The sequence below is a fragment of the Aplidium turbinatum genome, chromosome 1 (genome assembly GCF_918807975.1).
Source record: "Aplidium turbinatum chromosome 1, kaAplTurb1.1, whole genome shotgun sequence".
Taxonomy (NCBI): Eukaryota; Metazoa; Chordata; class Ascidiacea; order Aplousobranchia; family Polyclinidae; genus Aplidium; species Aplidium turbinatum.
The window spans coordinates 43628289-43655159 of NC_137472.1; the positions used below are offsets into that span (position 1 = coordinate 43628289).

The 26871-nt window shown below is 38.2% G+C and overlaps 1 protein-coding gene across 1 annotated transcript; it reads left to right on the forward strand.

Moving 5' to 3' along the window:
* The first annotated feature begins 10935 nt into the window (after positions 1-10935).
* LOC145766141 (sorting nexin-13-like) lies at positions 10936-25918 on the forward strand. Its single transcript, XM_082577800.1, has 3 exons — positions 10936-11210; positions 23050-23537; positions 23625-25918. Exons 1-3 carry the CDS (start codon positions 10936-10938, stop codon positions 25916-25918), a joined length of 3057 nt encoding a protein of 1018 aa, XP_082433926.1.
* The last annotated feature ends 953 nt before the right edge of the window (positions 25919-26871 follow it).

Sequence of the window (26871 nt, forward strand, 5' to 3'; positions counted from 1 at the left end):
ATAGATAAGCCGATGTATTATTTTTTAGAAATAAGAAAACAAAATATCAATCTGAGAATAACTCACATTTATTCACAATAAGTAGTAATAAGTTATTGTAAACTAAACATTATACATATCATAATTTTTTTTGTTTCAAACAAAACTATGTACAAAAAAGCTATCAATTTGAGTTATTATTATCTTAATTAATTTATAAGTTAAATCAAATATGAAGTTTACATTATATACATAATTATTCACATAACATGAAATTTTGTAAAGTTAATAAATGTGAAATAAGGAAACATGATGAAAGTTTTGCTAAAAAAATACACATGAAAAATTATTTTAAATAAAACAATAGTTAAGTTTTGACAAATTTTAAACTAAAAGTTTTATTCTAATAACATGCACACGAAAAATTATTTTAAATACCAAAATAGTTAAGCTTTGTTTTACAAACTAAAAAAGTAGTTTTGACAAATTTTAAACTAAAAGTTTTATTCTAATAACATAAATGCAAAAATAGTTAAGCTTTGTTTTACAAACTAAAAAGTAGTTTTGACAAAGTGTAAACTAAAAACTTTATTCTAATAACATACACACGAAAAATTATTTTAAATCACAACTTAAATTTTTGTTTACAAACTGAACAATAATTTCAACAAATCACAAAGTTTTTATTGCACTAACCAAACATCAAAAAATATTATTAACTAACTACAAAGTTTATGTTCCATAATTCACAAACTGAAAAATAGTTTAACAAATGTTATGTTTTTTTTACAAGTTTATAGAAACTACAACAAAACATCACAACCTTCGAGTTTCTGTTTCATAATTACAAAGTAAAACTTGTGTTCAGGATCTTGTTTGTGTGTTATTATCATCAAGTGTGATTATGTGTTGCAACAATTGGTTTCATAGCTGTTCATTTGGGTGTTCTCATTCCATAAAAGACAACGTTAAATGTTTAGCTGTTATTAGCATCATATAAAAAACGTAAAAGTTGTTTATGCAAACACAAATAACAAAAGTTACATTGTTTTGACCAAGCCATTGCAATACTATATCAACAAAAATAATTTCCAAGTTAGTTACATTTTGTAAACATTACCATAAAGTTTTAGCTAAAATCATTGCTGTAACGATCTTTATGAAATGGATGCTTAGCAAAATGATAAGATAAACACGATAAGAGACATGGATCTAAGTTGAACACAACCAAAACAGGAGGTTCTATGTCTCAATTTACAGTACTGCTTGTGTGTTGAGTTGTACCTTTATGTTAATATCATGGAGTAGTGCAGTTGTTGTAAAGATCATAAAACAAAACCGTAAATGTTATGCCTTCATGACAAGCTTAAAGTTAGGTCATTTTGGTCAAGCTATGATTCTCACAACCTTTAAGTGATATTATACCAACAAAATTAATTTTTCAGACTAGTAACATTTAATACACATTACCATAAAGTTTAAGTAAAAAAACACTGCTTTAGCAAAATGTAGACCTAACGAAATAAAGGTTTACCGAAACCAACATAAACCGAAACGAAGATTAACCGAAATAAAGATGCTAAAATGCAGTATTTATTAAGCTTTTAGACCAGTCATAGATTATAATAAGTCTTATATATAACCAACTAATAAGCGACTAAGCACACACATTAATAAACAAACCCTGTATATTAACCGATCTATGAACTTTACATCGTTTACAGTTATAAAATTTAAACAAAATCAAAGAATCCACAATAATGTGACATCAAAAATGACTTTCCTATTGACTAGCATACGAGGTGTTAGGTGCTAAGTGTTAGGTTATTTGCTTGGTAGAAGTTAGATTATTGCGGTGGTCCCCAGCTGTGTGTCTACAGTTAGAACAACATTAAAATAACCCACAATGATGTTAAATCTAAAATGAGTTTGTTAACTTTAATTTCAGGTTAAAAAGTTGTTTTGTGAGTTGCTAAAAATATGTTGGTTATGTTTTGAAGTCTTTTCAATGTCATATCGCTTTAATTTCAGGTAAAAAGGTTGCTTTGTGAATTAATAAAACTATGTTGGTTATGTTTTAAAGTCTTTTCAATGTCATATCGTTTTACTTTCAGTTTAAAAGGTTGCTTTGTGAATTAATAAAAATAAGCTGGTTATGTTTTAAAGTCTTTTCTATATCTTGTAGTTATTGCAACCACTGTGGTTATGCATGCACACCAACAGACCAACAAGACATCTAATGTATGAAACTTTCCATTTTTATTGCGTTTAAAAAATCACTCTTTACAGACCACAAATGAAAAAATATTTATTTGTTGCTTTTTATAAGTAAACCAAGTTATGTAGTAAGTAAGCTTATAGTTTCTAGCTAAAGTTCGTACTTAGATTTAATACATAACCTATTAGCATCACTCGTTCGTACCGAACCCGTCCTAGGTCGGAGGGTTCGATACCAAGTTCGTTCATAGAGTTCTTACCGGTCGTTCTTACATATCATTACGTCATAACATTCGTTTTTACAAGTTCGTACCGACTAGGCTTAGTACCGCTGGCTACATCATAACATCCGTCCGTACCGACTAGGCTTAGTACCGCTGGCTACGTCATAACATCCGTTCGTACCGACTAGGCTTAGTACCGCTGGCTACGTCATAACATCCGTTCTTACAAGTTCGTACCACAAAGTTCAGACCAAACAACCTATCTTCGGTTCGTACCACAAAGGATGCGATCTAGGGTTCTTACCGAGCGAGGGTCCTTACCAGTTCGTACTGAGGGTTAGTACATTTACTTGCTCTACCATCCCTCTACTACTACTGCCGCCTTATCGAAGAACGTCCTACTATTTTGGTATTCAAAAAAGCAATCCTGCTGTTGAGAACTCGATTTAGCGGGAGAAGACAAGCTATATCCCTTAATGGGCTGAGTGGGCTCAGTCACATGCACAGCCCGATCACGATCCTCACATACGTTAAAATCAGGAGACACGATACGCCTCTCACAACCACCCAAACTACGTGTAGCTGGGCGATCAAAAACTAGCGGCGCTGAAAACTGTGAAGGGGGCAAAGCATTACTGCTAATGGCGGCCCCGTGACCTGTACGCTCTGGTGGAGGAGTTCGGTTGTAATTTGCAGACCTTGGCTCTACAGCCTTCGGAAGATCCTTAGCCGCGGCCCCGAGACCTCCTGAAACAGCTGGAAAACATGTGGATTGTACAGGTCCACTTACGGATTGAACAGGCGTGTGGAAAAGGTTAGGTAAATTAAACTGTGATTGATGTTCACTTCTGGAATGCCTAGAAGAGCCCTTCCTAGAGCTACGCCGGGAGCCCAACTCAGAACGATATTCAGCTAAAACTACCTCTTTACGTTGTTCGGCCCTCAACTGAGCGTCTTTGAGTGCGAACTCAGCAGCTCTAGCTTCTGCTCTCGCGGCGGCCTCAGCAGCTCTCGCTTCGGCCTCAGCAGCTCTCGCGTCGGCCTCAGCTCTCGCGGCAGCCTCAGCTCGTATGGCCTCAGCTCGTATGGCCTCAGCTCGTATGGCCTCAGCTCTTGCGGCAGCCTCTGCTCGTGCGGCAGCCTCAGCTCGTATGGCTTCAGCTCTTGCGATGGCCTCAGCAGCTCTTGCTTCGGCCTCAGCTTGGATCTGGAGCTCCTCTCGTCTTAACTGTAGGTTAATTTGTGCAACTATCCGTGACGAGCTCTCAGACATCCTAGTGCTTACATTTGAGGCGCTATCCTCAGGATGTATGTCAGCATCCAACCTATCTGACAACTCACTTTCTTTTTGTTCGAAGTTATTTTTTAACGAGTTAAATTCGGGATCTACCCTATCACGAAGTTCTGCCAAGATTGCAGAGTTAACAATTTTACTCAAAAGAGCATGGAAATGCCGTAATTCCTCTTCTAAAGTAGATAACTTAGATCTAAAAATTAACAGTTCCTGCTTATCACTCAAAGAACCTAGGACTACAGAAAGTTTCCCAATTTGAGTCAAAATATCCCGTCTAAGATGCCGGGCCTCTCGAACTGACTTAGCCTCATCGTTAATGGGTCCCTCCCCAGAATGGCCTGCCCGACCGCAAAGAACATCATCAGGCTTAAACTCAGTCGAGTCGACGGCGGTCGAGTCCCTGTCGCCACCGAGTGTAGACATATTAAATGTTAGGGCTAAATTTAACAATTAAAAAATTAAGTTACACAAACACACAAATTACAGTAGTTATAAAAAACTTAACTGCAAAGACCGTAAAAAATACAAAAAAGAATTTAAATGCACGATACCGTAGCTGTACGAGTATGTGAAGTCCAAACGTCCACAAAACTTGCTTGGATTCTTCCACTTGAATCTTCAAGCACAGATGGATTGCCTTTAATCTTCTTTCTTGCCAATAAATGTCAAAGTTATTTTTCTTCTGTACCAAACTGAGAAGAAATGTCTTTACTTTTCTTTACTTCTTTAGACTACCAACCAATAAGATCTTCTTTTATTATTTCTTTGCTTCTAAGTGCTTCTTAGCCTACCAACTAACCAACTTCGTCTTTTATTTTTTATGGTCACAGCGGTAAACCATAATTTCTTCGTGGGAAAATTGTAACTTAAAGTTCCCGGATCCTTTCGTCTGCATATAATGACCGAAGAAACACACACTTGAACTTCTTTTCAAAAAGTGTATTTCTGTAAAAATTAGCCCACGGCTACCGAAAACGAGGGGGTGCAACGCGTACACCACTGAAAACTGTCACTACAGAACAGATTACTTGGATAAAAGACGGAACCTTTGTCCAGCTAGCAAGCACTAAGCCAACAGTTAAATGTGCGGCCAACTTTCAAACAATCATTTTACGAATGACCAGAATAGATAGCAATATCTCAAATTCACGTATGCAGTACTGTGACGCAATAATGAAAGACAATTATGAAGTCATTCCAACAGGTGTTTAAAGCTGATGTAATATTTCCTGTTTAAACAGGCCCAAACAGGCCCAAACAGGTTTGACACAATTCTTATGAACGCTGGTGCAATTTTGGCACATGCTTTAGGAATTTCCATGACGTAATATTCAGTAGACTTGAACGGTTTTTATATGACGTTTGATTTGGTGAAAATTGTCGGGAACAGCTACTACTCCAATTTTTAGTCATCACATTTTCATAAAGTTGGATCCTTTCTTCAGCATCCTGTACCTCACTGACTGCAGTAGCCGATGCAAAAAACATTACCGGTGTACCTTTGGTCACAGCGGTAAACCATAATTCTTCGTGGGAAAATTGTAACATAAAGTTCCCGGATCCGTTTGTCTGTACGTAATGACCGAAAAATAAACACACCTTCGAAACGTCTATTCAAAGTGTATTCCAGTAAAATTAGCCCGTGGCTATCGAAATGGTGCAACGCCGTACACCTAAAAACTGTCACTACAATACAAATTACTTGGATAAAAGACGGAGAGTTTGTCCAGCTAGCAAGCACCAAATAAACCAGTTAAATGTGCGACCGACTTCCAACAAACAACTTCAAGAATGAATCAGAAAAATTTGTGATAACTCAAAGGCACGCCAGCGCCCAGCAGTAGCGCGACGCAACAACATGTCCAAACAGGTTTAAACCGGTCTGACACGAGTCTTACGGACGATGGTGCAATTTTGGCTCATGTTTTAGGAATTTCCATGACGTAATATTCAGTAGACCCGAACGGTTTCTACATGACGTTTGACCAGGCGAACAACCGTCTGTAACATAGCGGCCCCTAGTTATGACAGTCTGACATGGCATAACTAAAAAAGAATTGACGACAATTGTGAGCCAATGAATAAAAACACATGATACACAAATTGTTTGAATCACTCACGTTTAAGTTAATACGCAAATACAAAGGGCATGCAAAGAATGAACAGCAATAAGAATAAACACGACGATACATGAAATTGGTACCATAGGTATTAGGTACACGCAAAAAAATGATGCTATATACCATAATTGCGATAATAACCGACTGTTCTGGGCTCAGACAAGTGTCGGCCACCGCAGACAAAACCAGGCTCAAACCCTAACACTTAGGTGTTCTTTACGGGGGCGAGGCACGAAATATCCCTCAACACATAGTCTACTTTCACTTTCCCCGTACTCTCATCATAGTTGCAGACGGCAACTTTAGCTCTACGAACCACAGGCTTCCCTTTCCTAATTTGTGGAACTACCTCATGCACCCTCCCAAGTTGATACTTCCCACGTTTACCAATGTCCTGGAGAGAACCTACCACTACAAGTTGACCAGGCTCCAAATTCTCGGCCATTTTTAGCCATTTTTTCCGGCCCTGAAGACCTGGCAAGTAAAAATCGATCCATTTACTCCAAAACTGCTGAGAAAGTGACAAATTGAACCGATAATCCCTTCTTAATTGGTCACGATCATGTGGTTGCCCAACAGCACAGTATGGGTCTAAGTATGGGGTCAAAAGTGAGGCAGGGGTGATGACAGTAAAATCCCTAGGGTCGTCACTCAAAGGTACCAAAGGGCGTTCGTTCACGATCCGAACGGCACTGCCTGTGTACGTAAGCAGTTCAATAAAATTGGGCTTACGAATTGAAGAGTCCAAAATGTGAAAAAATGCAATTTTAAATTGTTTTACCATTGCCTCCCAGGCGCCACCTTGATTCGAAGCATCACTAAACCCATGCAATTGATATGAAACAATATCATCCGGACTGCACACACCAGAGTTTGCAAAATACCATCTCGGTAACGAAAAATCCTTAAGCGGGTCCAAAGAGCGAAGCCACGACTCCCACTCTTCAACAAAGCTATCAGGGACCTCGGTGTCCCAATCAAACTTGTCTATCGCCAATTGCTGAAGTATAAGGCGTGCTTTTAGAAAAAATGGCGCTCCAAAGCCTAGCGGATCAAAATTTTGTCCAAGCTGACTGAGCATACTTCGGCGCGTGTGTTTAGCTAAGGGCTTTAAGGAACATGCGATACGCATCTCGTCAGACTCGGTTTGCCACACACAACCCAATGTCTTCGCTGATGGCAAAGTCATATTTTCAGTCTGAAAGTCAATGTCACGAATCAAAGGTGAAAGCATCTCATTATCCAAATTTGACAAGACAATCATAGCCTCCTTGTTAGCACTCCACTTACCAAGTTTAAACCCACGGCTATCAAACAAAGCAATTGATTCATGAGTGATTTGCTGAGCTTCCTCTAAGCTATCAGCCGAAAATATAAAATCATCCATGTACATATTATTTGCAATATTGCAGAGAGTCAATTCACCAGCACTGCTGGGATTCTGCTCGATCATTTTCTTTATAGCCAAGCAAGCGATATACGGGCTACTCTTTATTCCCCAAGGGTGTACACAAAAACGAAATGGTACCATCCTACCATTTTCAAGGTCATCATCTTCAAACCACAATATACGAAACAAATCCCTTTGCGACTCAGGTAACTTTATTTGAAAGAAGCATTTAGTCACATCAGCCATGAGACCAAATCTACCAAGCCGAAATCTAGCCAAGACATCTACCAGAGGGTTTAACAAGTCAGGACCCGAAAACATTACATCATTAACACAAGTTCCTCGGAATTCAGACTTGCCATCGTAAACAATGCGCTTTTTTAATTGTGACGTAACAAAGTACGGTAAATACCATTCAAATCCCTTGACATTTCCTGCTTCACCAGTACGCTCAATATAGCCATTTGATTTAAGATCTTTCATGGTGTCAGTAAGGAAATCACGAAGTTCAGGTTGTTTTAACCCTTTTAAGTACACTGGTACATATAGGTACCACAAGTTAATTTTGCTCTTGCGCAAGCAGTATTTTACCTATCAAGTCAGTTCAAAGTTTTAAATCTAGCCTAAAGTACGCACTTTAAAGTTAAATAAAAGTTTGGAAACTCTGAGCACGTGTTCGCTAGATACCGGTGTCTAAACTTTTTCTTTTTTGGCAAGTTGAAGCAACAGGCGTTCAGGCTGTGCTGTGAAAAGGTTTAAGTGTGTTTGTTTACTAAAATTGAACTAAGCATCTTGCAAGGGTATCGAGATGACATTTCTAACTTACAAAAACGTTTTTTGTGACATGGTCAGCAGTGAGAAGGTTTTTTTTTGCTTGGTACCTATAGGTACCACTGTACCTCAAGGGTAGTAATGGCCGTGTTGTGGTTGATCAAGTGAATGGCTGTTATTTTTTTTAGTAATTGTTTTATAATGGGACTAGAAAGTATTTGTTTACATAAAGAGTGTCATTATTGTTGTTTATGGTGAATTAAGCGTTCTTTTCAGTCTTAGGAAATTATTTTAGGATGAAAATCAGAACTTAAATTGGACTCAGGATATATTTTTTGAGGAATTTGTTATGCCACAGTCAAGAGAGCAAAACAAAATTCATAATTATTGCTTGTTTTGTTGTAGGCTATTTACCGTTTGTATTTGCATAATAGTAGGCGACATATATTTTCTATTACATTGTATAATGTCGTCACAAAGTAAAGTGTTCTATTTGAAAGAGGCAGAAATAGACAGAATACTGTTTTGTGATGAAAGCGACAACGAAGATGGTCTTGTTCTCGATGAAGAAGATTTAGAATTTTTGGAAAATGATGTCGCACAAGTTGAAAGCACTGGTTGTATAGACGAGCCGATTGAAGTTATTATTGACCCACCAGATGCACCACAATTAGAGGATGATGCAACAACAGAAGATGTGGCAACTACATCAAAGGAAAATATATTTCTCTGGAATTCTCGGTCAAATTCTCGGCCATTTTTAGCCATTTTTTCCGGCCCTGAAGACCTGGCAAGTAAAAATCGATCCATTTACTCCAAAACTGCTGAGAAAGTGACAAATTGAACCGATAATCCCTTCTTAATTGGTCACGATCATGTGGTTGCCCAACAGCACAGTATGGGTCTAAGTATGGGGTCAAAAGTGAGGCAGGGGTGATGACAGTAAAATCCCTAGGGTCGTCACTCAAAGGTACCAAAGGGCGTTCGTTCACGATCCGAACGGCACTGCCTGTGTACGTAAGCAGTTCAATAAAATTGGGCTTACGAATTGAAGAGTCCAAAATGTGAAAAAATGCAATTTTAAATTGTTTTACCATTGCCTCCCAGGCGCCACCTTGATTCGAAGCATCACTAAACCCATGCAATTGATATGAAACAATATCATCCGGACTGCACACACCAGAGTTTGCAAAATACCATCTCGGTAACGAAAAATCCTTAAGCGGGTCCAAAGAGCGAAGCCACGACTCCCACTCTTCAACAAAGCTATCAGGGACCTCGGTGTCCCAATCAAACTTGTCTATCGCCAATTGCTGAAGTATAAGGCGTGCTTTTAGAAAAAATGGCGCTCCAAAGCCTAGCGGATCAAAATTTTGTCCAAGCTGACTGAGCATACTTCGGCGCGTGTGTTTAGCTAAGGGCTTTAAGGAACATGCGATACGCATCTCGTCAGACTCGGTTTGCCACACACAACCCAATGTCTTCGCTGATGGCAAAGTCATATTTTCAGTCTGAAAGTCAATGTCACGAATCAAAGGTGAAAGCATCTCATTATCCAAATTTGACAAGACAATCATAGCCTCCTTGTTAGCACTCCACTTACCAAGTTTAAACCCACGGCTATCAAACAAAGCAATTGATTCATGAGTGATTTGCTGAGCTTCCTCTAAGCTATCAGCCGAAAATATAAAATCATCCATGTACATATTATTTGCAATATTGCAGAGAGTCAATTCACCAGCACTGCTGGGATTCTGCTCGATCATTTTCTTTATAGCCAAGCAAGCGATATACGGGCTACTCTTTATTCCCCAAGGGTGTACACAAAAACGAAATGGTACCATCCTACCATTTTCAAGGTCATCATCTTCAAACCACAATATACGAAACAAATCCCTTTGCGACTCAGGTAACTTTATTTGAAAGAAGCATTTAGTCACATCAGCCATGAGACCAAATCTACCAAGCCGAAATCTAGCCAAGACATCTACCAGAGGGTTTAACAAGTCAGGACCCGAAAACATTACATCATTAACACAAGTTCCTCGGAATTCAGACTTGCCATCGTAAACAATGCGCTTTTTTAATTGTGACGTAACAAAGTACGGTAAATACCATTCAAATCCCTTGACATTTCCTGCTTCACCAGTACGCTCAATATAGCCATTTGATTTAAGATCTTTCATGGTGTCAGTAAGGAAATCACGAAGTTCAGGTTGTTTTAACCCTTTTAAGTACACTGGTACATATAGGTACCACAAGTTAATTTTGCTCTTGCGCAAGCAGTATTTTACCTATCAAGTCAGTTCAAAGTTTTAAATCTAGCCTAAAGTACGCACTTTAAAGTTAAATAAAAGTTTGGAAACTCTGAGCACGTGTTCGCTAGATACCGGTGTCTAAACTTTTTCTTTTTTGGCAAGTTGAAGCAACAGGCGTTCAGGCTGTGCTGTGAAAAGGTTTAAGTGTGTTTGTTTACTAAAATTGAACTAAGCATCTTGCAAGGGTATCGAGATGACATTTCTAACTTACAAAAACGTTTTTTGTGACATGGTCAGCAGTGAGAAGGTTTTTTTTTGCTTGGTACCTATAGGTACCACTGTACCTCAAGGGTAGTAATGGCCGTGTTGTGGTTGATCAAGTGAATGGCTGTTATTTTTTTTAGTAATTGTTTTATAATGGGACTAGAAAGTATTTGTTTACATAAAGAGTGTCATTATTGTTGTTTATGGTGAATTAAGCGTTCTTTTCAGTCTTAGGAAATTATTTTAGGATGAAAATCAGAACTTAAATTGGACTCAGGATATATTTTTTGAGGAATTTGTTATGCCACAGTCAAGAGAGCAAAACAAAATTCATAATTATTGCTTGTTTTGTTGTAGGCTATTTACCGTTTGTATTTGCATAATAGTAGGCGACATATATTTTCTATTACATTGTATAATGTCGTCACAAAGTAAAGTGTTCTATTTGAAAGAGGCAGAAATAGACAGAATACTGTTTTGTGATGAAAGCGACAACGAAGATGGTCTTGTTCTCGATGAAGAAGATTTAGAATTTTTGGAAAATGATGTCGCACAAGTTGAAAGCACTGGTTGTATAGACGAGCCGATTGAAGTTATTATTGACCCACCAGATGCACCACAATTAGAGGATGATGCAACAACAGAAGATGTGGCAACTACATCAAAGGAAAATATATTTCTCTGGAATTCTCGGTCAAATTCTCGGCCATTTTTAGCCATTTTTTCCGGCCCTGAAGACCTGGCAAGTAAAAATCGATCCATTTACTCCAAAACTGCTGAGAAAGTGACAAATTGAACCGATAATCCCTTCTTAATTGGTCACGATCATGTGGTTGCCCAACAGCACAGTATGGGTCTAAGTATGGGGTCAAAAGTGAGGCAGGGGTGATGACAGTAAAATCCCTAGGGTCGTCACTCAAAGGTACCAAAGGGCGTTCGTTCACGATCCGAACGGCACTGCCTGTGTACGTAAGCAGTTCAATAAAATTGGGCTTACGAATTGAAGAGTCCAAAATGTGAAAAAATGCAATTTTAAATTGTTTCACCATTGCCTCCCAGGCGCCACCTTGATTCGAAGCATCACTAAACCCATGCAATTGATATGAAACAATATCATCCGGACTGCACACACCAGAGTTTGCAAAATACCATCTCGGTAACGAAAAATCCTTAAGCGGGTCCAAAGAGCGAAGCCACGACTCCCACTCTTCAACAAAGCTATCAGGGACCTCGGTGTCCCAATCAAACTTGTCTATCGCCAATTGCTGAAGTATAAGGCGTGCTTTTAGAAAAAATGGCGCTCCAAAGCCTAGCGGATCAAAATTTTGTCCAAGCTGACTGAGCATACTTCGGCGCGTGTGTTTAGCTAAGGGCTTTAAGGAACATGCGATACGCATCTCGTCAGACTCGGTTTGCCACACACAACCCAATGTCTTCGCTGATGGCAAAGTCATATTTTCAGTCTGAAAGTCAATGTCACGAATCAAAGGTGAAAGCATCTCATTATCCAAATTTGACAAGACAATCATAGCCTCCTTGTTAGCACTCCACTTACCAAGTTTAAACCCACGGCTATCAAACAAAGCAATTGATTCATGAGTGATTTGCTGAGCTTCCTCTAAGCTATCAGCCGAAAATATAAAATCATCCATGTACATATTATTTGCAATATTGCAGAGAGTCAATTCACCAGCACTGCTGGGATTCTGCTCGATCATTTTCTTTATAGCCAAGCAAGCGATATACGGGCTACTCTTTATTCCCCAAGGGTGTACACAAAAACGAAATGGTACCATCCTACCATTTTCAAGGTCATCATCTTCAAACCACAATATACGAAACAAATCCCTTTGCGACTCAGGTAACTTTATTTGAAAGAAGCATTTAGTCACATCAGCCATGAGACCAAATCTACCAAGCCGAAATCTAGCCAAGACATCTACCAGAGGGTTTAACAAGTCAGGACCCGAAAACATTACATCATTAACACAAGTTCCTCGGAATTCAGACTTGCCATCGTAAACAATGCGCTTTTTTAATTGTGACGTAACAAAGTACGGTAAATACCATTCAAATCCCTTGACATTTCCTGCTTCACCAGTACGCTCAATATAGCCATTTGATTTAAGATCTTTCATGGTGTCAGTAAGGAAATCACGAAGTTCAGGTTGTTTAAAGCTTTCTTCCTTAAAGCAGCAACTCTATCTGACGCCAACACAAAATTGTTAGGTAGATCAATATCTTCCTTCAACGGAACAGGTATCTCAAATCGACCATCTTTCAACTCAATATTCGGTTCAACAAGTTCTCTAGCCAACTTATCATTGCGAGACAATTCACAGGTTTCATTTTGCAACGTCAAATCCTGAATGACTTTATTCAGGTCTGCTATTTCCATATCACGAGACTCAATTTTACGCTGAAAGCCAGAGATGACATCCGACTCTGAAGACGTCTGCACTCTGCACACTTTAGCAACGCTTTCCTCTAAGGGTGACTTACCACCACAAGCCAACCAACCGAGAGGAGTGAGTAAAGCATGCGGTTCACTACGATTTTCACCAACACGTTCTTCTTTTGCCCACATCAAATAAGCGTTGTCGTTGCCAATCAGTACATCTACAGTACTACAATCATTCAAATGAAACATATTCACGTCATGAAAATGACGGAAACCATTTAAATCTTGTTTATGCGGTAAAGTTTTAACATCATCAGCCCAAGCTGGGTTAACCACCGAAGTTATATCACAAAACAGTTCATCTGTCTCTAACGACTGGATGTTGAGTTTGACAAGGTCAGCACAAGTAGCTTTCTGACCAGCCAGGGTATCCATTTTAAACGACGCTTTATCGTACGGTTTAAGATCAAGTTCACACACCAAGTCACTCGAAACAAACGTCAACTGCGAACCAGGATCATGCTGACAATACACCAACTTCGATTTGCCAGTCATTGGATTCAAAACACGAGCAGCAGTAACGCGGTTAAAGGCTGCTTTAACATTTCCAATCTTAACATTACGCACCGGAACTCTGGCACGAGCATCATCTTTCCCAACAGAATCCAGAGAATCATGTGACGTCACATAAAAATCATGCAGAAGAAAATAGTGTTTCCTATCGTTGTTAGGCCCACACTTACGACAGTTATTTGCATGAACGCAATCCCTAACCATATGCTGGCGCAAACAATTCAAGCATTTGCCAGCTTTCACAATGACATCTCTCCGATCTTTAGGTGTCAAGCGCAAAAATTCTTTACAATTAGACAAAAAATGATATTCAACTTGACCACGTGACGAACAACAAATGCATGCCGGTAGGTTTTTACGTCTGGCTTCACCACCGCGCGGTGCGCCAACAACAGTCGAGTACTGCGAACTCCCTGACATCACATCATCATGGGGTTTTACGGACGTCTGCCTAACCGGACACGAAGGCAATTTTCCTTTGCCAAACTTTTTAAATTGCTGCGACTCACCAGAATCGCCCATTAGCATAATGCTAAAATCAGTCGACTTACGCGTTTCCTCCCGTACTACAAATTCAAACAAACTCTGAAAAGTAGGCTCATCAGTGCCACCACACTGATCACCTAAAAAGTCAAGATAACGCTGCTTAGCGTCAAACGGGAGTCGCTTAGCCAAATCCAAAACAAAACGTCCTTCTAATTTATCACGCTGACCATAAGCTTGCGCGTAAAGCAAACACTGCGACAATTCATCTTTAAACTCTTTCAGATCACTGGAAGAGGTCGAAGTCAATTTGCTACCATAGCGATACTTTCTAATTTCCGGTTCTGCAAAAAGACCTCCACGAACCCCAAAACGCTGGGACAAGCGAGCTAACGACATTTCTATCCTGTCTTCCTCTGACAAGCCAGGGGTGTCAGAAACCAAATTAGCAATCGTTTGCGCAGCTGTCCTAACACAAGCTGCTTGTAACAAAGTCAAACGAGTCCCCTTAAAGGGCGAAGCTGCCATTAAGGCCGTAACACGATTTTTAAAGAAGATAAATGGCATATTATTACCATCGTAACCAATCAAGGCCGCCTTATCGAAAAACGTTCTACTATTTTGGTATTCAAAAAAGCAATCCTGCTGTTGAGAACTCGATTTAGCGGGAGAAGACAAGCTATATCCCTTAAGGGGCTGAGTGGGCTCAGTCACATGCACAGCCCGACCACGATCCTCACACACGTTAAAATCAGGAGACGCAATACGCCTCTCACAACCACCCAAATTACGTGTAGCTGGGCGATCCACAACTAGCGGCGCAGAAAACTTTGAAGGGGGCAAAGCATTACTGCTAATGGCGGCCCCGTGACCTGTACGCTCTGGGGGAGGAGTTCGGTTGTAATTTGCAGACCTTGGCTCTACAGCATTCGGAAGACCCTTAGCCGCGGCCCCGAGACCTCCTGAAACAGCTGGAAAACGTGTGGATTGCCCTGGTCCACTCACAGGTTGAACGGGCGTTTGGAAAAGGTTATGTAAATTAAACTGCGATTGATGTTCATTTCTGGAATGCCTAGAAGAGCTCTTCTTAGAACTACGCCGGGAGCCCGCCTCTGATCGATATTCAGCTAAAACTACCTCTTTACGTTGTTCAGCCCTCAACTGAGCGTCTTTGAGTGCGAACTCAGCAGCTCTCGCTTCGGCTCTCGCGGCGGCCTCAGCTGCTCTCGCTTCGGCCTCAGCTCTCGCGGCAGCCTCAGCTCGAATGGCCTCAGCTCTCGCGGCAGCCTCAGCTCGTATGGCCTCAGCTCTCGCTTCCGCCTCAGCTTGTATCTGGAGCTCCTCTCGTTTTAACTGTAGGTTAATTTGTGTAACTATCCGTGACGAGCTCTCAGACATCCTAGTGCTTACGTTTGAGGCGCTATCCTCAGGATGTATGTCAGCATCCAACCTATCTGACAACTCACTTTCTTTTTGTTCGAAGTTATGTTTTAAAGAGTTAAATTCGGGATCCACCCTATCACGAAGTTCTGCCAAGATTGCAGAGTTAAAGATTTTAGTCAAAAGAGCATGGAAATGCCGTAATTCCTCTTCTAAAGTAGATAAGTTAGATCGAAAAATTAACAGTTCCTGCTTATCACTCAAAGAACCTAGGGCTACAGAAAGTTCCCAATTTGAGTCAAAATATCCCGTCTAAGATGCCGGGCCTCTCGAACTGACTTAGCCTCATCGTTATTGGGTCCCTCCCCAGAATGGCCTGCCCGACCGCAAAGAACATCATCAGGCTTAAACTCAGTCGAGTCTACGGCGGTCGAGTCCTTGTCGCCACCGAGTGTAGACATATTAAATGTTGGGGCTAAATTTAACAATTAAAAAAATTAAGTTACACAAACACACAAATTATTAGGCTACAGTAGTTATAAAAAACTTAACTGCAAAGACCGTAAAAAATACAAAAAAGAATTTAAATGCACGATACCGTAGCTGTACGAGTATGAAGTCCTAAAGTCCACAAAACTTGCTTGGATTCTTCCACTTGAATCTACAAGCACAGATGGATTGTCTTTTAATCTTCTTTCTTGCCAATGATTGTCAAAGTTATTTTTCTTCAGTACCAAACTGAGAAGAAATGTCTTTACTTTTCTTTGCTTCTGTAAGAGTGTAGACTACCGACCAACAAATCTTCTTTTTATTATTTCTTGTACTTCTAATTAGTTCTTCTGCACTAGCTGACAACAAACACGTCGTTTATTTTTATGCCTTCAAGTGCTTCTTGGCCCACCAGCTAACAAAAATCGTCTTTTATTTTTTGCTTTAATTTCTTCTTGACCTACCAACTGACAAGAACTCGTCTTTTATTTTTTATGGTCACAGCGGTAAACCATAATTCTTCGTGGGAAAATTGTAACATAAAGTTCCCGGATCCGTTTGTCTGTACGTAATGACCGAAAAATAAACACACCTTCGAAACGTCTATTCAAAGTGTATTCCAGTAAAATTAGCCCGTGGCTATCGAAATGACTGGTGCAATGCCTACACCTCTAAAACTGTCACTACGATACAGATTACTTGGATAAAAGACGGAGAGTTTGTCCAGCTAGCAAGCACCAAATAAACCAGTTAAATGTGCGACCGACTTCCAACAAACAACTTCAAGAATGAATCAGAAAAATTTGTGATAACTCAAAGGCACGCCAGCAGTAGCGCGACGCAACAACATGTCCAAACAGGTTTAAACCGGTCTGACACGAGTCTTACGGACGATGGTGCAATTTTGGCTCATGTTTTAGGAATTTCCATGACGTAATATTCAGTAGACCCGAACGGTTTCTACATGACGTTTGACCAGGCGAACAACCGTCTGTAACAACCTTATCATTTTTGTGTTGCAGTGTGGACCATTTATCGAAGATCCCAGTGCTTTAATACCGTGCAAGCTCTGTACAAAGTTAAAAACCAAAAATACCTAGATTTACCTAAATTTGAAATAAAAAAACTTAAAACCCAGATGTGGTAAAAAAAAACCAGATCTAGGTGGAAAAACCAAGCTCTGGCATTCTTGGTTGAAACATCAGATGTGGTAACGTGGCTTTTGTTATTGCTGTCGATAGTAACGTATTCTCGAGCAGTGTTTCCACTTTTTGGTCATTTTGAAAAAATTAATAATAAATAAAACATTGGACTTTGCGCCTTGCCAGTGCCATTAAAAACAAATTTTTTTTCGGTAATTTTTTTGAAATGTATTCTTGAATGTTCAGTTTACGCATTTGAATGCTTAATTCCCATTTGAAAATTTCATTTAGTATGCCTTAAAACAGGGGTGGGGAACCTGCGGCCCGCGGGCCGAATGCGGCCCGCGTGACTGTTCCATGTGGCCCGCGTCAAAATTTCTTTACCCAAAATATATTGAAACAACAGCTCAAAAAAGAGTAGGCTCTGCATTCTCGGTATATTGCGAATGGCCTGTGACTAGTTAATCCATCGGCTTCGCTTCAGACTGACTGATAAAAACGTGGAGATGCAGTTAAGAGTTGCAACGTCTTCCGTGTCAGCAGACATCACACGACTCACCAAAAATAAAAAACTTTCAGCCATCCCACTGGCTGTGAAAGTGAAATAAATCATTGTCTACTTCGCTGCATTATTTATCTGTAAATAAAATTTCGAAGTTTTTAGTGGCCCGCCTGTGTTATTTCTCATTTTATGTGGCCCGCAATACTAAAAAGGTTCCCCACCCCTGCCTTAAAACCATTAAACCTTGTGAATGACGTCATAAAACTTAAAAATCCAAATTGGCAAGTGTCACAATCAATAAGGGTAGCTCCGCGGCAAGCTGCGTTCATGTTCTAGAATAGTTATAAGTGAACAATTTTATTGCGTAATTCTGTTGTGGTGCTTTGTCGAATACTGACTTGTTGTCGCCTTTAGTTAAGCAATCGTTTATTGAGAAATCTGATTCTAAAAAATTTTGTGTAAGCCTAGGTAACATTCTGAAAACTTCTTTAACTTGTTGACCAGAAGAATGAATTCTTATGATGCAATATTACCCTAGTCTCTGGAAGTTTCTGATCCAAGCAAACCTGTTATAAATAGCCTCGTGATTTGATTACAGTTATTAATTATTAGAGTTGTGTTGAACCTTGTATTAGAGTTGTGTTATGGAGATTAAAAGTTATTGTAGGCTAATAACGAAAAGTAGCCTATGTTGAAAACGATTGTGGAGCTCTAGCCGATATTAAATAGATTGTAAAAATAGAATTTATTTCCAATTGTAAAGTAGCGGTTGCAAGTAGGCTAGTAGTGCACTAGTGCATATTTATTTTGAAATCGACAAAGACGTTTTTTGTTCAGAATTTGATTTCTTTACGTGCTGGCAGTGGTGAACCATTCATTAGTTTAAGGATTTCATCTATTATCTCACAAGTAAAACTATTCGACAATTTATTTGTCTGTTTAACGTTTGGTATCCCAATAAAATAAGCTTACATCATCAATCTTACCAAAATCTTTTTAGGTGTAAGAACTAGAGAAAATTGTGACAGCTACCATAGGCTATAAAATTTGTATAAAATATATGGGGTTGACGTAAAACTTTTTTGGAAATGAAAATAACAGAAAAAATAAATAGGCTACATCTTGAACATTGCATGTGCAATTGGAGAAGTGGCCTAATCACATTGGTAGTTACGCAACTTCTAGCAAACTGTTTGATGTTGAAATCTGGTGTTTTGATGTACATACATACGTAGCCTACAGTTAAATCGCCCGCAGTAACAACTATTGCTCGATCAGCTAGTTGCTAGTCTATAGTGACGTAGACTGTAGCCTACAGTCGCACGCTTCGCTGCTCACGCACATTTCTGTTTTGAAAGCTCTGACAAAAGCACGCACGGAATGCTGATCAGACCGCAATGGGGCAAAATTTTATTGAAAATCGTTTTATGGTAGCATGTTAAACACAAAGAACGTGTACAATCGCCAAGTCAGGTTTTTCCCAGTATCCCTTTAAAAACAAGCGTTGCCAGATAGATTTTTTTCTAAATTTAGGAAACGTGAGAAGAGAAAAAACTTTTATTTTGTCTGTTTCGAGAGTAGTCATGCAATTATAACACAACACGAATAAAATGGCACCATAAAAATCTAGATTCCACAACAAACAGGAAGCAGCAAAAAATTAGGGAAGAAAAACTTAATATTTTTGGAAAATATCAAGTTACGTAAGAAAATATTAAAAAAATGCTTTGGATTCCATTCCTCAAGACTCTAGATAAATTTAGAAATCAGTTGACATTTATGTTAAAGAGTAAAATATTGGCTGGGAGCTGGAAAAATTCACAAGCGGACATTTGGGAATACTGATAAGAACAAGGGGGCAGTTCTACTTGGAAAAAAAAAGTTTTCAATTTATTTTATTTTATTGATATATATTGGAAATTTATCGTAGATTCAGAATATGCAGTCAGTTTTTACCTATTTGCCCTCATTAGGCTTCAAACGAAAGGTTTTCTGAGTGCACCTCAGTTTAGAATATGAATAAAAATTAAAGATTAAAGTCTTCGAAAACACCAATTTCTGGTGATTATGTACCTGGTGGCCACTGATATATTTACGGTAATTTGTGTATGTGTAAACTCAGTATTTTGTTCATTATGTATATTTTAGTTGTTGTGAATGGACATTGGACATAGAACAAAAAAGTCACATTTAAAGTCAAAGGCATAAATTTACCTAATTCTATTTTTCAATATGCGATTTATATTATTTATAATATGCCTACTCAAAATCATGTTTTTGTGCACTAAAAATGTTTCTTCTAGAAAACTACTTCTCAGAATTGGCTAAAATTTTTAACAGATGTACAGTAGGCCCTTACGAACATAATGATTGAGTTTTGTTTCAATGTTCAGAGTTATAAATATTTTATTACCAAATCCTGAAGTCAAATTTGCTCTCGATGCATACCGGTAGCAATTATGGTAGGAGTTAAAAGAAATCCCCTCTATCAATTTATGGCTAGGATACCCTACTAGATCACCTTGCAGTTTGAAGTCCCTACCTCTAGCCATTTTCGAGTTTTTAGGGCTGCAATGGAGACAATCGGTTGATTTTATGTACAAATTCAAAATGGTATAAACCCTTAATGGATTTCCCCAGCCTAACAAAGTAAATATTTTTGGATAGCTTGTTTCCTTCTTTTTCCAGCAATATATATATGGTTTGTTGGGGTTTGTGGGTAAACTTTTGTGTGTAGATTGTTATTTATGACAAGTATGAAAAATGCAATTCTAAGTAGAACTACCCCCTTAACTGAAGGTAAACAGGAGAACTGTGAAAAAAGTTTGAGAATTACAGATGCTGGTGTAGCAAACGACTAGGTCAATGATTCAATATTTCAAAAACGCTTTTCATTTCTGGGTAGAATATGTGCTCTGGTTTTGGTAGAAATTGTTTTTTAAACCATGTTGCTTGGTTTGTTTGCTTATGTTAAGTAGGTTGCTTTTTGTGATGAGCTAACACATTAAGAGTGTTCCCCTTAGGACCATTAACACTTTTGATAACCCACCAAGGTCGATCAACATAGCAACTGTCTATTTGTCTTGTTTTTCTTTTTTTTTACTTATCTAAGTTGTTACGAAAAATTCACTAGCCTTTTTCTCTTTTTTGCTTCTAAATTAAAAAAATTCTAGGGTGTTGCGATCATGTCATATTTTAAACTGATTGTTCTGCTTTGGTATCAATAATCATGCATGTAATAATAAGGCAGTGGCTATTTGACCGGCTCCGGTCTTTGAATCTGAAACACTATTTGACCGGTCATGACGTCACTACATAAGCGCTTTTTTCTTTTTCTCTTTCAAAGCAACAGACGAGAAGCGCCGATATAAGTTCTAACTTCAACACGTATTCTTCAACTCAGTTCGTGGCGCATGCGATACGTCTCCGGCTGCCAATCTAGAGGGGATGAGTTCGATACTATCCGGAAGCATTCTTTTCTTTCATTTTTTTTTTATCTAAATTTTAACCCGAAGCGCATTTTTGTGGTCAATTTTTAATTTGAGTAGCCTACAGCCCATTTTTTATGTCTTTTCAAATGTGAGTAATAATGTTAGAGTTTTTTTAATTTGCTGGAATTTGAGAATTTCTCTTGGTAATTTTCCGATGGTCATAAGTGAACGTGTGTTGCCGAACGACCCTACATTTTTCTCTGAAGTTAGTTATATACAATACTTCTTTAAAAAATGGTTTTACCATTATCATTTCTTTTAAAAGAAGTATTGTATATAACTAACTTGAGAACTATACTTGAGAACTATTAACTAACTTGGACTGTAGGCTACTCAAATTAAAAATTGACCACATAAATGCGCTTCGGGTCAAAATTTAGATAGAAAAAAAATTAAAAAAAGAATGCTTCCGAATAGTATCGAACTCATCCCCTCTAGATTGGCAGCCGGAGACGAACCCTTCGCGCCACGGACTGAGTTGAAGAATATGTGTTGAATTTAGAACTTATTTCGGCGCTTCTCGTCTTTTGCTTTGAAAGAGAAAAGGAAAAAAAGTGCTTATGCAGTGACGTCATGACCGGTCAAATAGTGTTTCAGATTCAAAGACCGGAGCCGGTCAAATAGCCACTGCCTTATAATAAACCTCTTCTATGGTTGGCAAATATTTTTGCTGTTGTTGTGGTGGTCAGAAATAAAAACAAACTGAACTGAGGTTGATGTGGTATTTTGATGTCTTTACTTACAAGTGTTAACACAAAGCAGGTATGTAAAGTGAAATGACCATTGTACTGACCGATTCATTATCTTGGGTCTAAAATAGCATTGTGGACATGCTGTGGAACAAATGTTTTCCTGCTAGCCTATTATAGGCTTGACTTCACAGCCCTGTTAAAGAGAGAAGATTGCTATGGTACTTCTGAATATCACCAAAATATACTTCACTTCATTAAGATTTGTTTCTCGGCTGTCAAGTGTAGCAAGAATTTACAGCGATAGACACATGTTTTGCCCAAAAGGCTGAGCTCATCAGTATCGCACCACTAATTCATGCCACATAGTTCTCAACCGCTGCTTTTGTCAGTCAATAGAAAGAAAACAAAGAAATGCACTGTTAAGAAGGTCTATCGCTGTTAATTCTTGCTACACTCGACTGCCGAGAAATACATGTTTTTTTGCTAGAAAATAACATGTTTATTTGCTATAATTCAAACTGTATTTTAAAATTAAACATAAGCAATATACAAAGCTCATGAAACAAAACAAATGTTTTTCGAAAATGCTTTAGTTCACTTAGTTAAATTTTGTTTTAATGTAGCTTACCACTATAGTTACAGTATTTACAGGTAGCCACCAGCTTAATTTGCGAAATGATTGAAATGAAATCTAATGCACTACATTTTTGCTGTTAACTAATAGGTTAAATAATAGGCTTGTCAGCTATATAAATTAACGATATTAATTTTAAAGGTTAGTTCTATCAGTGTATAGCTTTGGTGAAAATACGTATGTTTTGGTTGTTATGGGTTTGCTATGTTGTAATTTCGTTGATATGGTACAATTGGTACATGCATAGTCCATGTGCAACCTGAAACTTAGAAAAAACCTATGCTTCAGTGCTTGACGCTATCATAGCCTTAGCCATCAATAAAAACTTAGCACATGTCATGTATATTTATTTATGAAAAAGAACAATAAAATTTGCATAATAATTTACTTTCGTGTGTGCTGTTTTTGATTAGTTGTTTTAATAAGTGACTTACAACAAGGTGGAAGTTAAAGCTATGCAGAATGCAAATCAAGAAAACTTGAAGATAATAATGGGAAAGGTTATATACATTGGCAAACTCAATTCATAATAGTTAGGCTTTTACTTTGGTTTGTATACAGTGCAATTGAAAATACAAAAGCAATGTTGCTGACACTGAGCATATATTGTAATGCTTAACACTATAACACTACATTGTAATGTTTTTGTTTCAGACCATTTTTAATGAAAATGTCTGATCATAAAAGAAATGGCTTTGGCTGATCATACATACATTGGTTGGTGCTGTATTTGTATTGTGCTTAGTATTTTGACTTTTGGTCTTCTAAACATTTTTTATGGACTCCTGTACATTCTATGCTTCTTTGGAGGAATAATTGCTGTTTTGTATGACAACAGTAAAAAGGAAGTGAAACAACAAAACATATATTTTTCAAGTTTTCTTGCCCCTGAAACTTCATATGTTTGCTCTGGAATCAAAACAGTTTTAAGCACAGACTATTCAGAACATGAGTTTCAAGAAGAAAAGAGCCTGACTGGTTCAACAGAAATTGATAATGGGATTCAGGCGTGCTTAGATTACTTGATGCGTGATTATGTTAAATATTGGTATAACTCTTTATCTGATGATACGGAATTTTTGCTTCACTTTAGAGGAACTTTGCAAGATTGCATTAGAGATATTTCTGTTAGGTGCAAAGCAATTGATTGGCAACCCTACCTGTCCACTATTTTAGTGGATGAATTTGCCAAGCATGTGAGACTTTTCAGAAAAGCGAAGCAGAAGCTTACAAGTGGAGAAGCTATTTTTGAGCATCAAGAACCCTGCAGTGGCTCAGGAAGCCCTATGCATCATGCAAATCAAGCTTTGACATCTGAAGATGTGGACGAAAAATCAAGATTGCTTGACTTATACTTTGATCATGAAATTATTAGTGACAATATTTGTCGGGATTTAGTAGCATGTGATTCGAAAAGTCAGTTAGCTTTCTTTCAAGATGTATCTGAAGTACTCCTGTTTGTACTGCTTGCAGAAAGTGATTTTCACTGCAGACCTTTGAAAGCATTGCTTCGTGAAACTGTTGTGCATGGAATTTTTCTTCCAATGTTTAAACTGTATGCTAATTCTGATTACTTGAATCAGTATGTAAATTGGATGATCAGTGATAACTGTCTTGTAAACGAATGGTTTTTATCAGTCCTGCGTTATAGCAAAACAATGGGTGAACTCCGAGCGGTGCGTGAAAAAGCTGAAGAAGAAATAGGAAAATTGCGCTCAAAAGATGGTGTTGGTGATGACCCAGTTGTAAAGCAACAATTGAGTAGTATGCGGTATGTGATGAATGTATGTGATAGACAAATACACAAACAACACGAGGGAAATGTTGAAATTATTGAACTTGGAAGCTCAGAAGCTGCGAGGGGAAATTTGTACAATCTTCCATTAAGCGTGGTGCTCAGAAATAATGTAGCTTTGCAAATATTCATCGAATTTATGCAATCTGTCAATGGTCAACCATACCTTTTCTTTTGGTTGACTGTGGATGGTTATAGAGCATCTGCAGAACAACAACTTAGTGAAGCAAAAATCCAGCAAATGAAAAGTAATGGTATGCCAGACATGGAAATGCTACGGACCATAGGACACAACATTTATGAACAGTATCTCAGTAAGCATTCTGAGCCAAGAGTTTCCTTGGATCCAATTGTAGATAAGCAATTGCAACGAAAGTTGGATAGTGGTGAACCTTCTCCATATGTCTTTGATGATATTCAGCAAAAAGTCTTCAATGTGATGCAAAAGAATGAAAATTTTTTTCCAGCATTTAAGGCAAGCCCATTCTATGTAAAGCTACTTGCTGAGCTTGACCTGCTGTGTGAGCCAAGTTTAACATCTGCTGATACTAGCAGTTCCACTGCTTCAGGCCCTTCTTTAGATGAAACTCTAAACATTGAGATGGAAGACGCAAGTAAACTAACTGCTGTGATTACTCAGACTGGAATATGCACAGAACATGGCAAAACATATGCATTGTATGCTATCACCATCACTCGCCATTGGAGCAGTGGAAAGGAAGAATCATGGTCTACGTTTCGGCGATATCGAGAATTTTATGATTTACATTCCAGCTTGAAAGAAAATGGAATTAATCTTGGGAACTTGCGTCTTCCAGGAAGAACATTTTTCAAGGATCTGAAAGAAGAATTTTTAGAGAAAAGGCGGGCCGAGTTAAATCAATATTTATGTGCTATTCTCAATATTGAACATTCTGTAAAATCTATGGAATGCGTTCATACATTTTTAGATGCCAAAGCTTACCAGAGAAATTCCAAAAGCTTTGCCAGAAAAGTTGATAACATGATGCGCACATCAGTTCGAAATGTAACAAATTTTGTTGCACAAGCTCCAGATAACTTCATTGATGGCATACAAAAGGCTTCTGACAAAGTGTCGGATGGCATCCAAAAATTTTCAGATATCTTTCCCAATTCATCACTTGAACAAAAAGATGACGATGAAAAGTTATTTGAGCAAATTGAATTTAACATCGACAATAATATTCCACTTGGAATTCTTTTGCTACTAATGGACGAAGTATTTGATCTCAAACAAAAAAATCAATGGTTTCGTCGTCAGATGGTCGGGGCAGTTCAGCAAGTCATGCGTACTTTGTTTGGAGTTCGAATGAATAGGAAAATAATTGACTATGTTGAAAATGCACTTTCAGCTGATCAAGTTGCAGTTTACACAGACAAATTTAAAGATAACTTTTGGCCCGGTGGCATTTTAGCTGAAGAGACCATTGCACGTGATGAAGCTACAATAATGAGAACAAGAGTTCTCACAAAATCTAAAATGCATGGCGTGATACCAGACGAGCTGCGTCCCATTGTAGGCAGTGAAACATGTCGCCGGGGAGTGCAGCTGTTGTTTGAATTGATTCAGTATCAGGAGCTAAATCAACGTTTCTGTTGTGTGTTGCTGGAAAGCATTCTAAAAAAGCTGTTTCCAAGTAATAAATTTTCTGACCTGTTCAACGAATTTCATTCTGCATCTCCAAAGCTACGTGCATACAAACGAGAGTTAATGTCTCGAGGCATAGAAAGAGGAAAACCAGGAAGCAACAGATCTTCCCTCAAGAGAAATGCAACTTTATTTTCAAAGACATCCTGAGACTATCATTGTTGTTTTTAGAATTTTTGTTGTAATCCACTAGTTTTGTTTTATATAGCTTCAATCTTGTATCAGTTGAAAAGCATTCACTGCTACTGCATGTAAAATCAACCTTGTCTGTTTTTGTGCTTTCAGCAAGGACATATTATGTGTGGAAAATTTTTCACAACTTTTTTTCCCTTGTACCCCCAGGTTCCTATTTTGAACCATGATATAAGCATGCAGCTAATTTTTTTTCACATTAGCGCTTACGTTGCAATGCCAGCTGTTGTTCTTCATACAGTATAGCTTGTGGACGTTATGTATTTATTTGTCTTTCATGGTTGCTTTCTAGTCTTCATAATTGTTGTTTTACCGTGCTAGTTTATGCTCAATTATCAAGAAACAAAAAATTGGAAAACTTTTGACCAATGATAGCACTGCAATCAATTACCTTGCAAACAACCCAAAGAGAGAACGCTTAAAATAATATTGAATAATCCTTAAATTGTCGAGCACACAGACACTTTGATAAGTAAACTACTGTAGTTGAACTGACACTCTATATTCTCGTTCCCTTATACATAGTTTGTATGCTGGACTGTGCAAAATTGCCAATAACAGTGTTACATTTGTTAGAGTGCGTGATTGATACTGGTAGGATCGCAATTAAGTCATAATCGTGGTTTGGTGAACGACCAAAAGTTAGATCGTTTTCACTATCATAATATGTAAGACGTATTATACTTCGTATTTCATGGGAAAAATTTGTCAATATATTTACATCTAGCCTACTCCGTATTCACTGCAAAGTCGTATCATAATCACATCCAAATCCAGCGAGCAAATCAGTCCTTTTTTACGTCTGTAGACGTTGATTCAACGGCTGATTTGCTGCTCGAGATACTCCATTTATACTATCTTGGTGATAATTCATCCATTGTGGTGAAATACACGAAATGCAATAGCATATG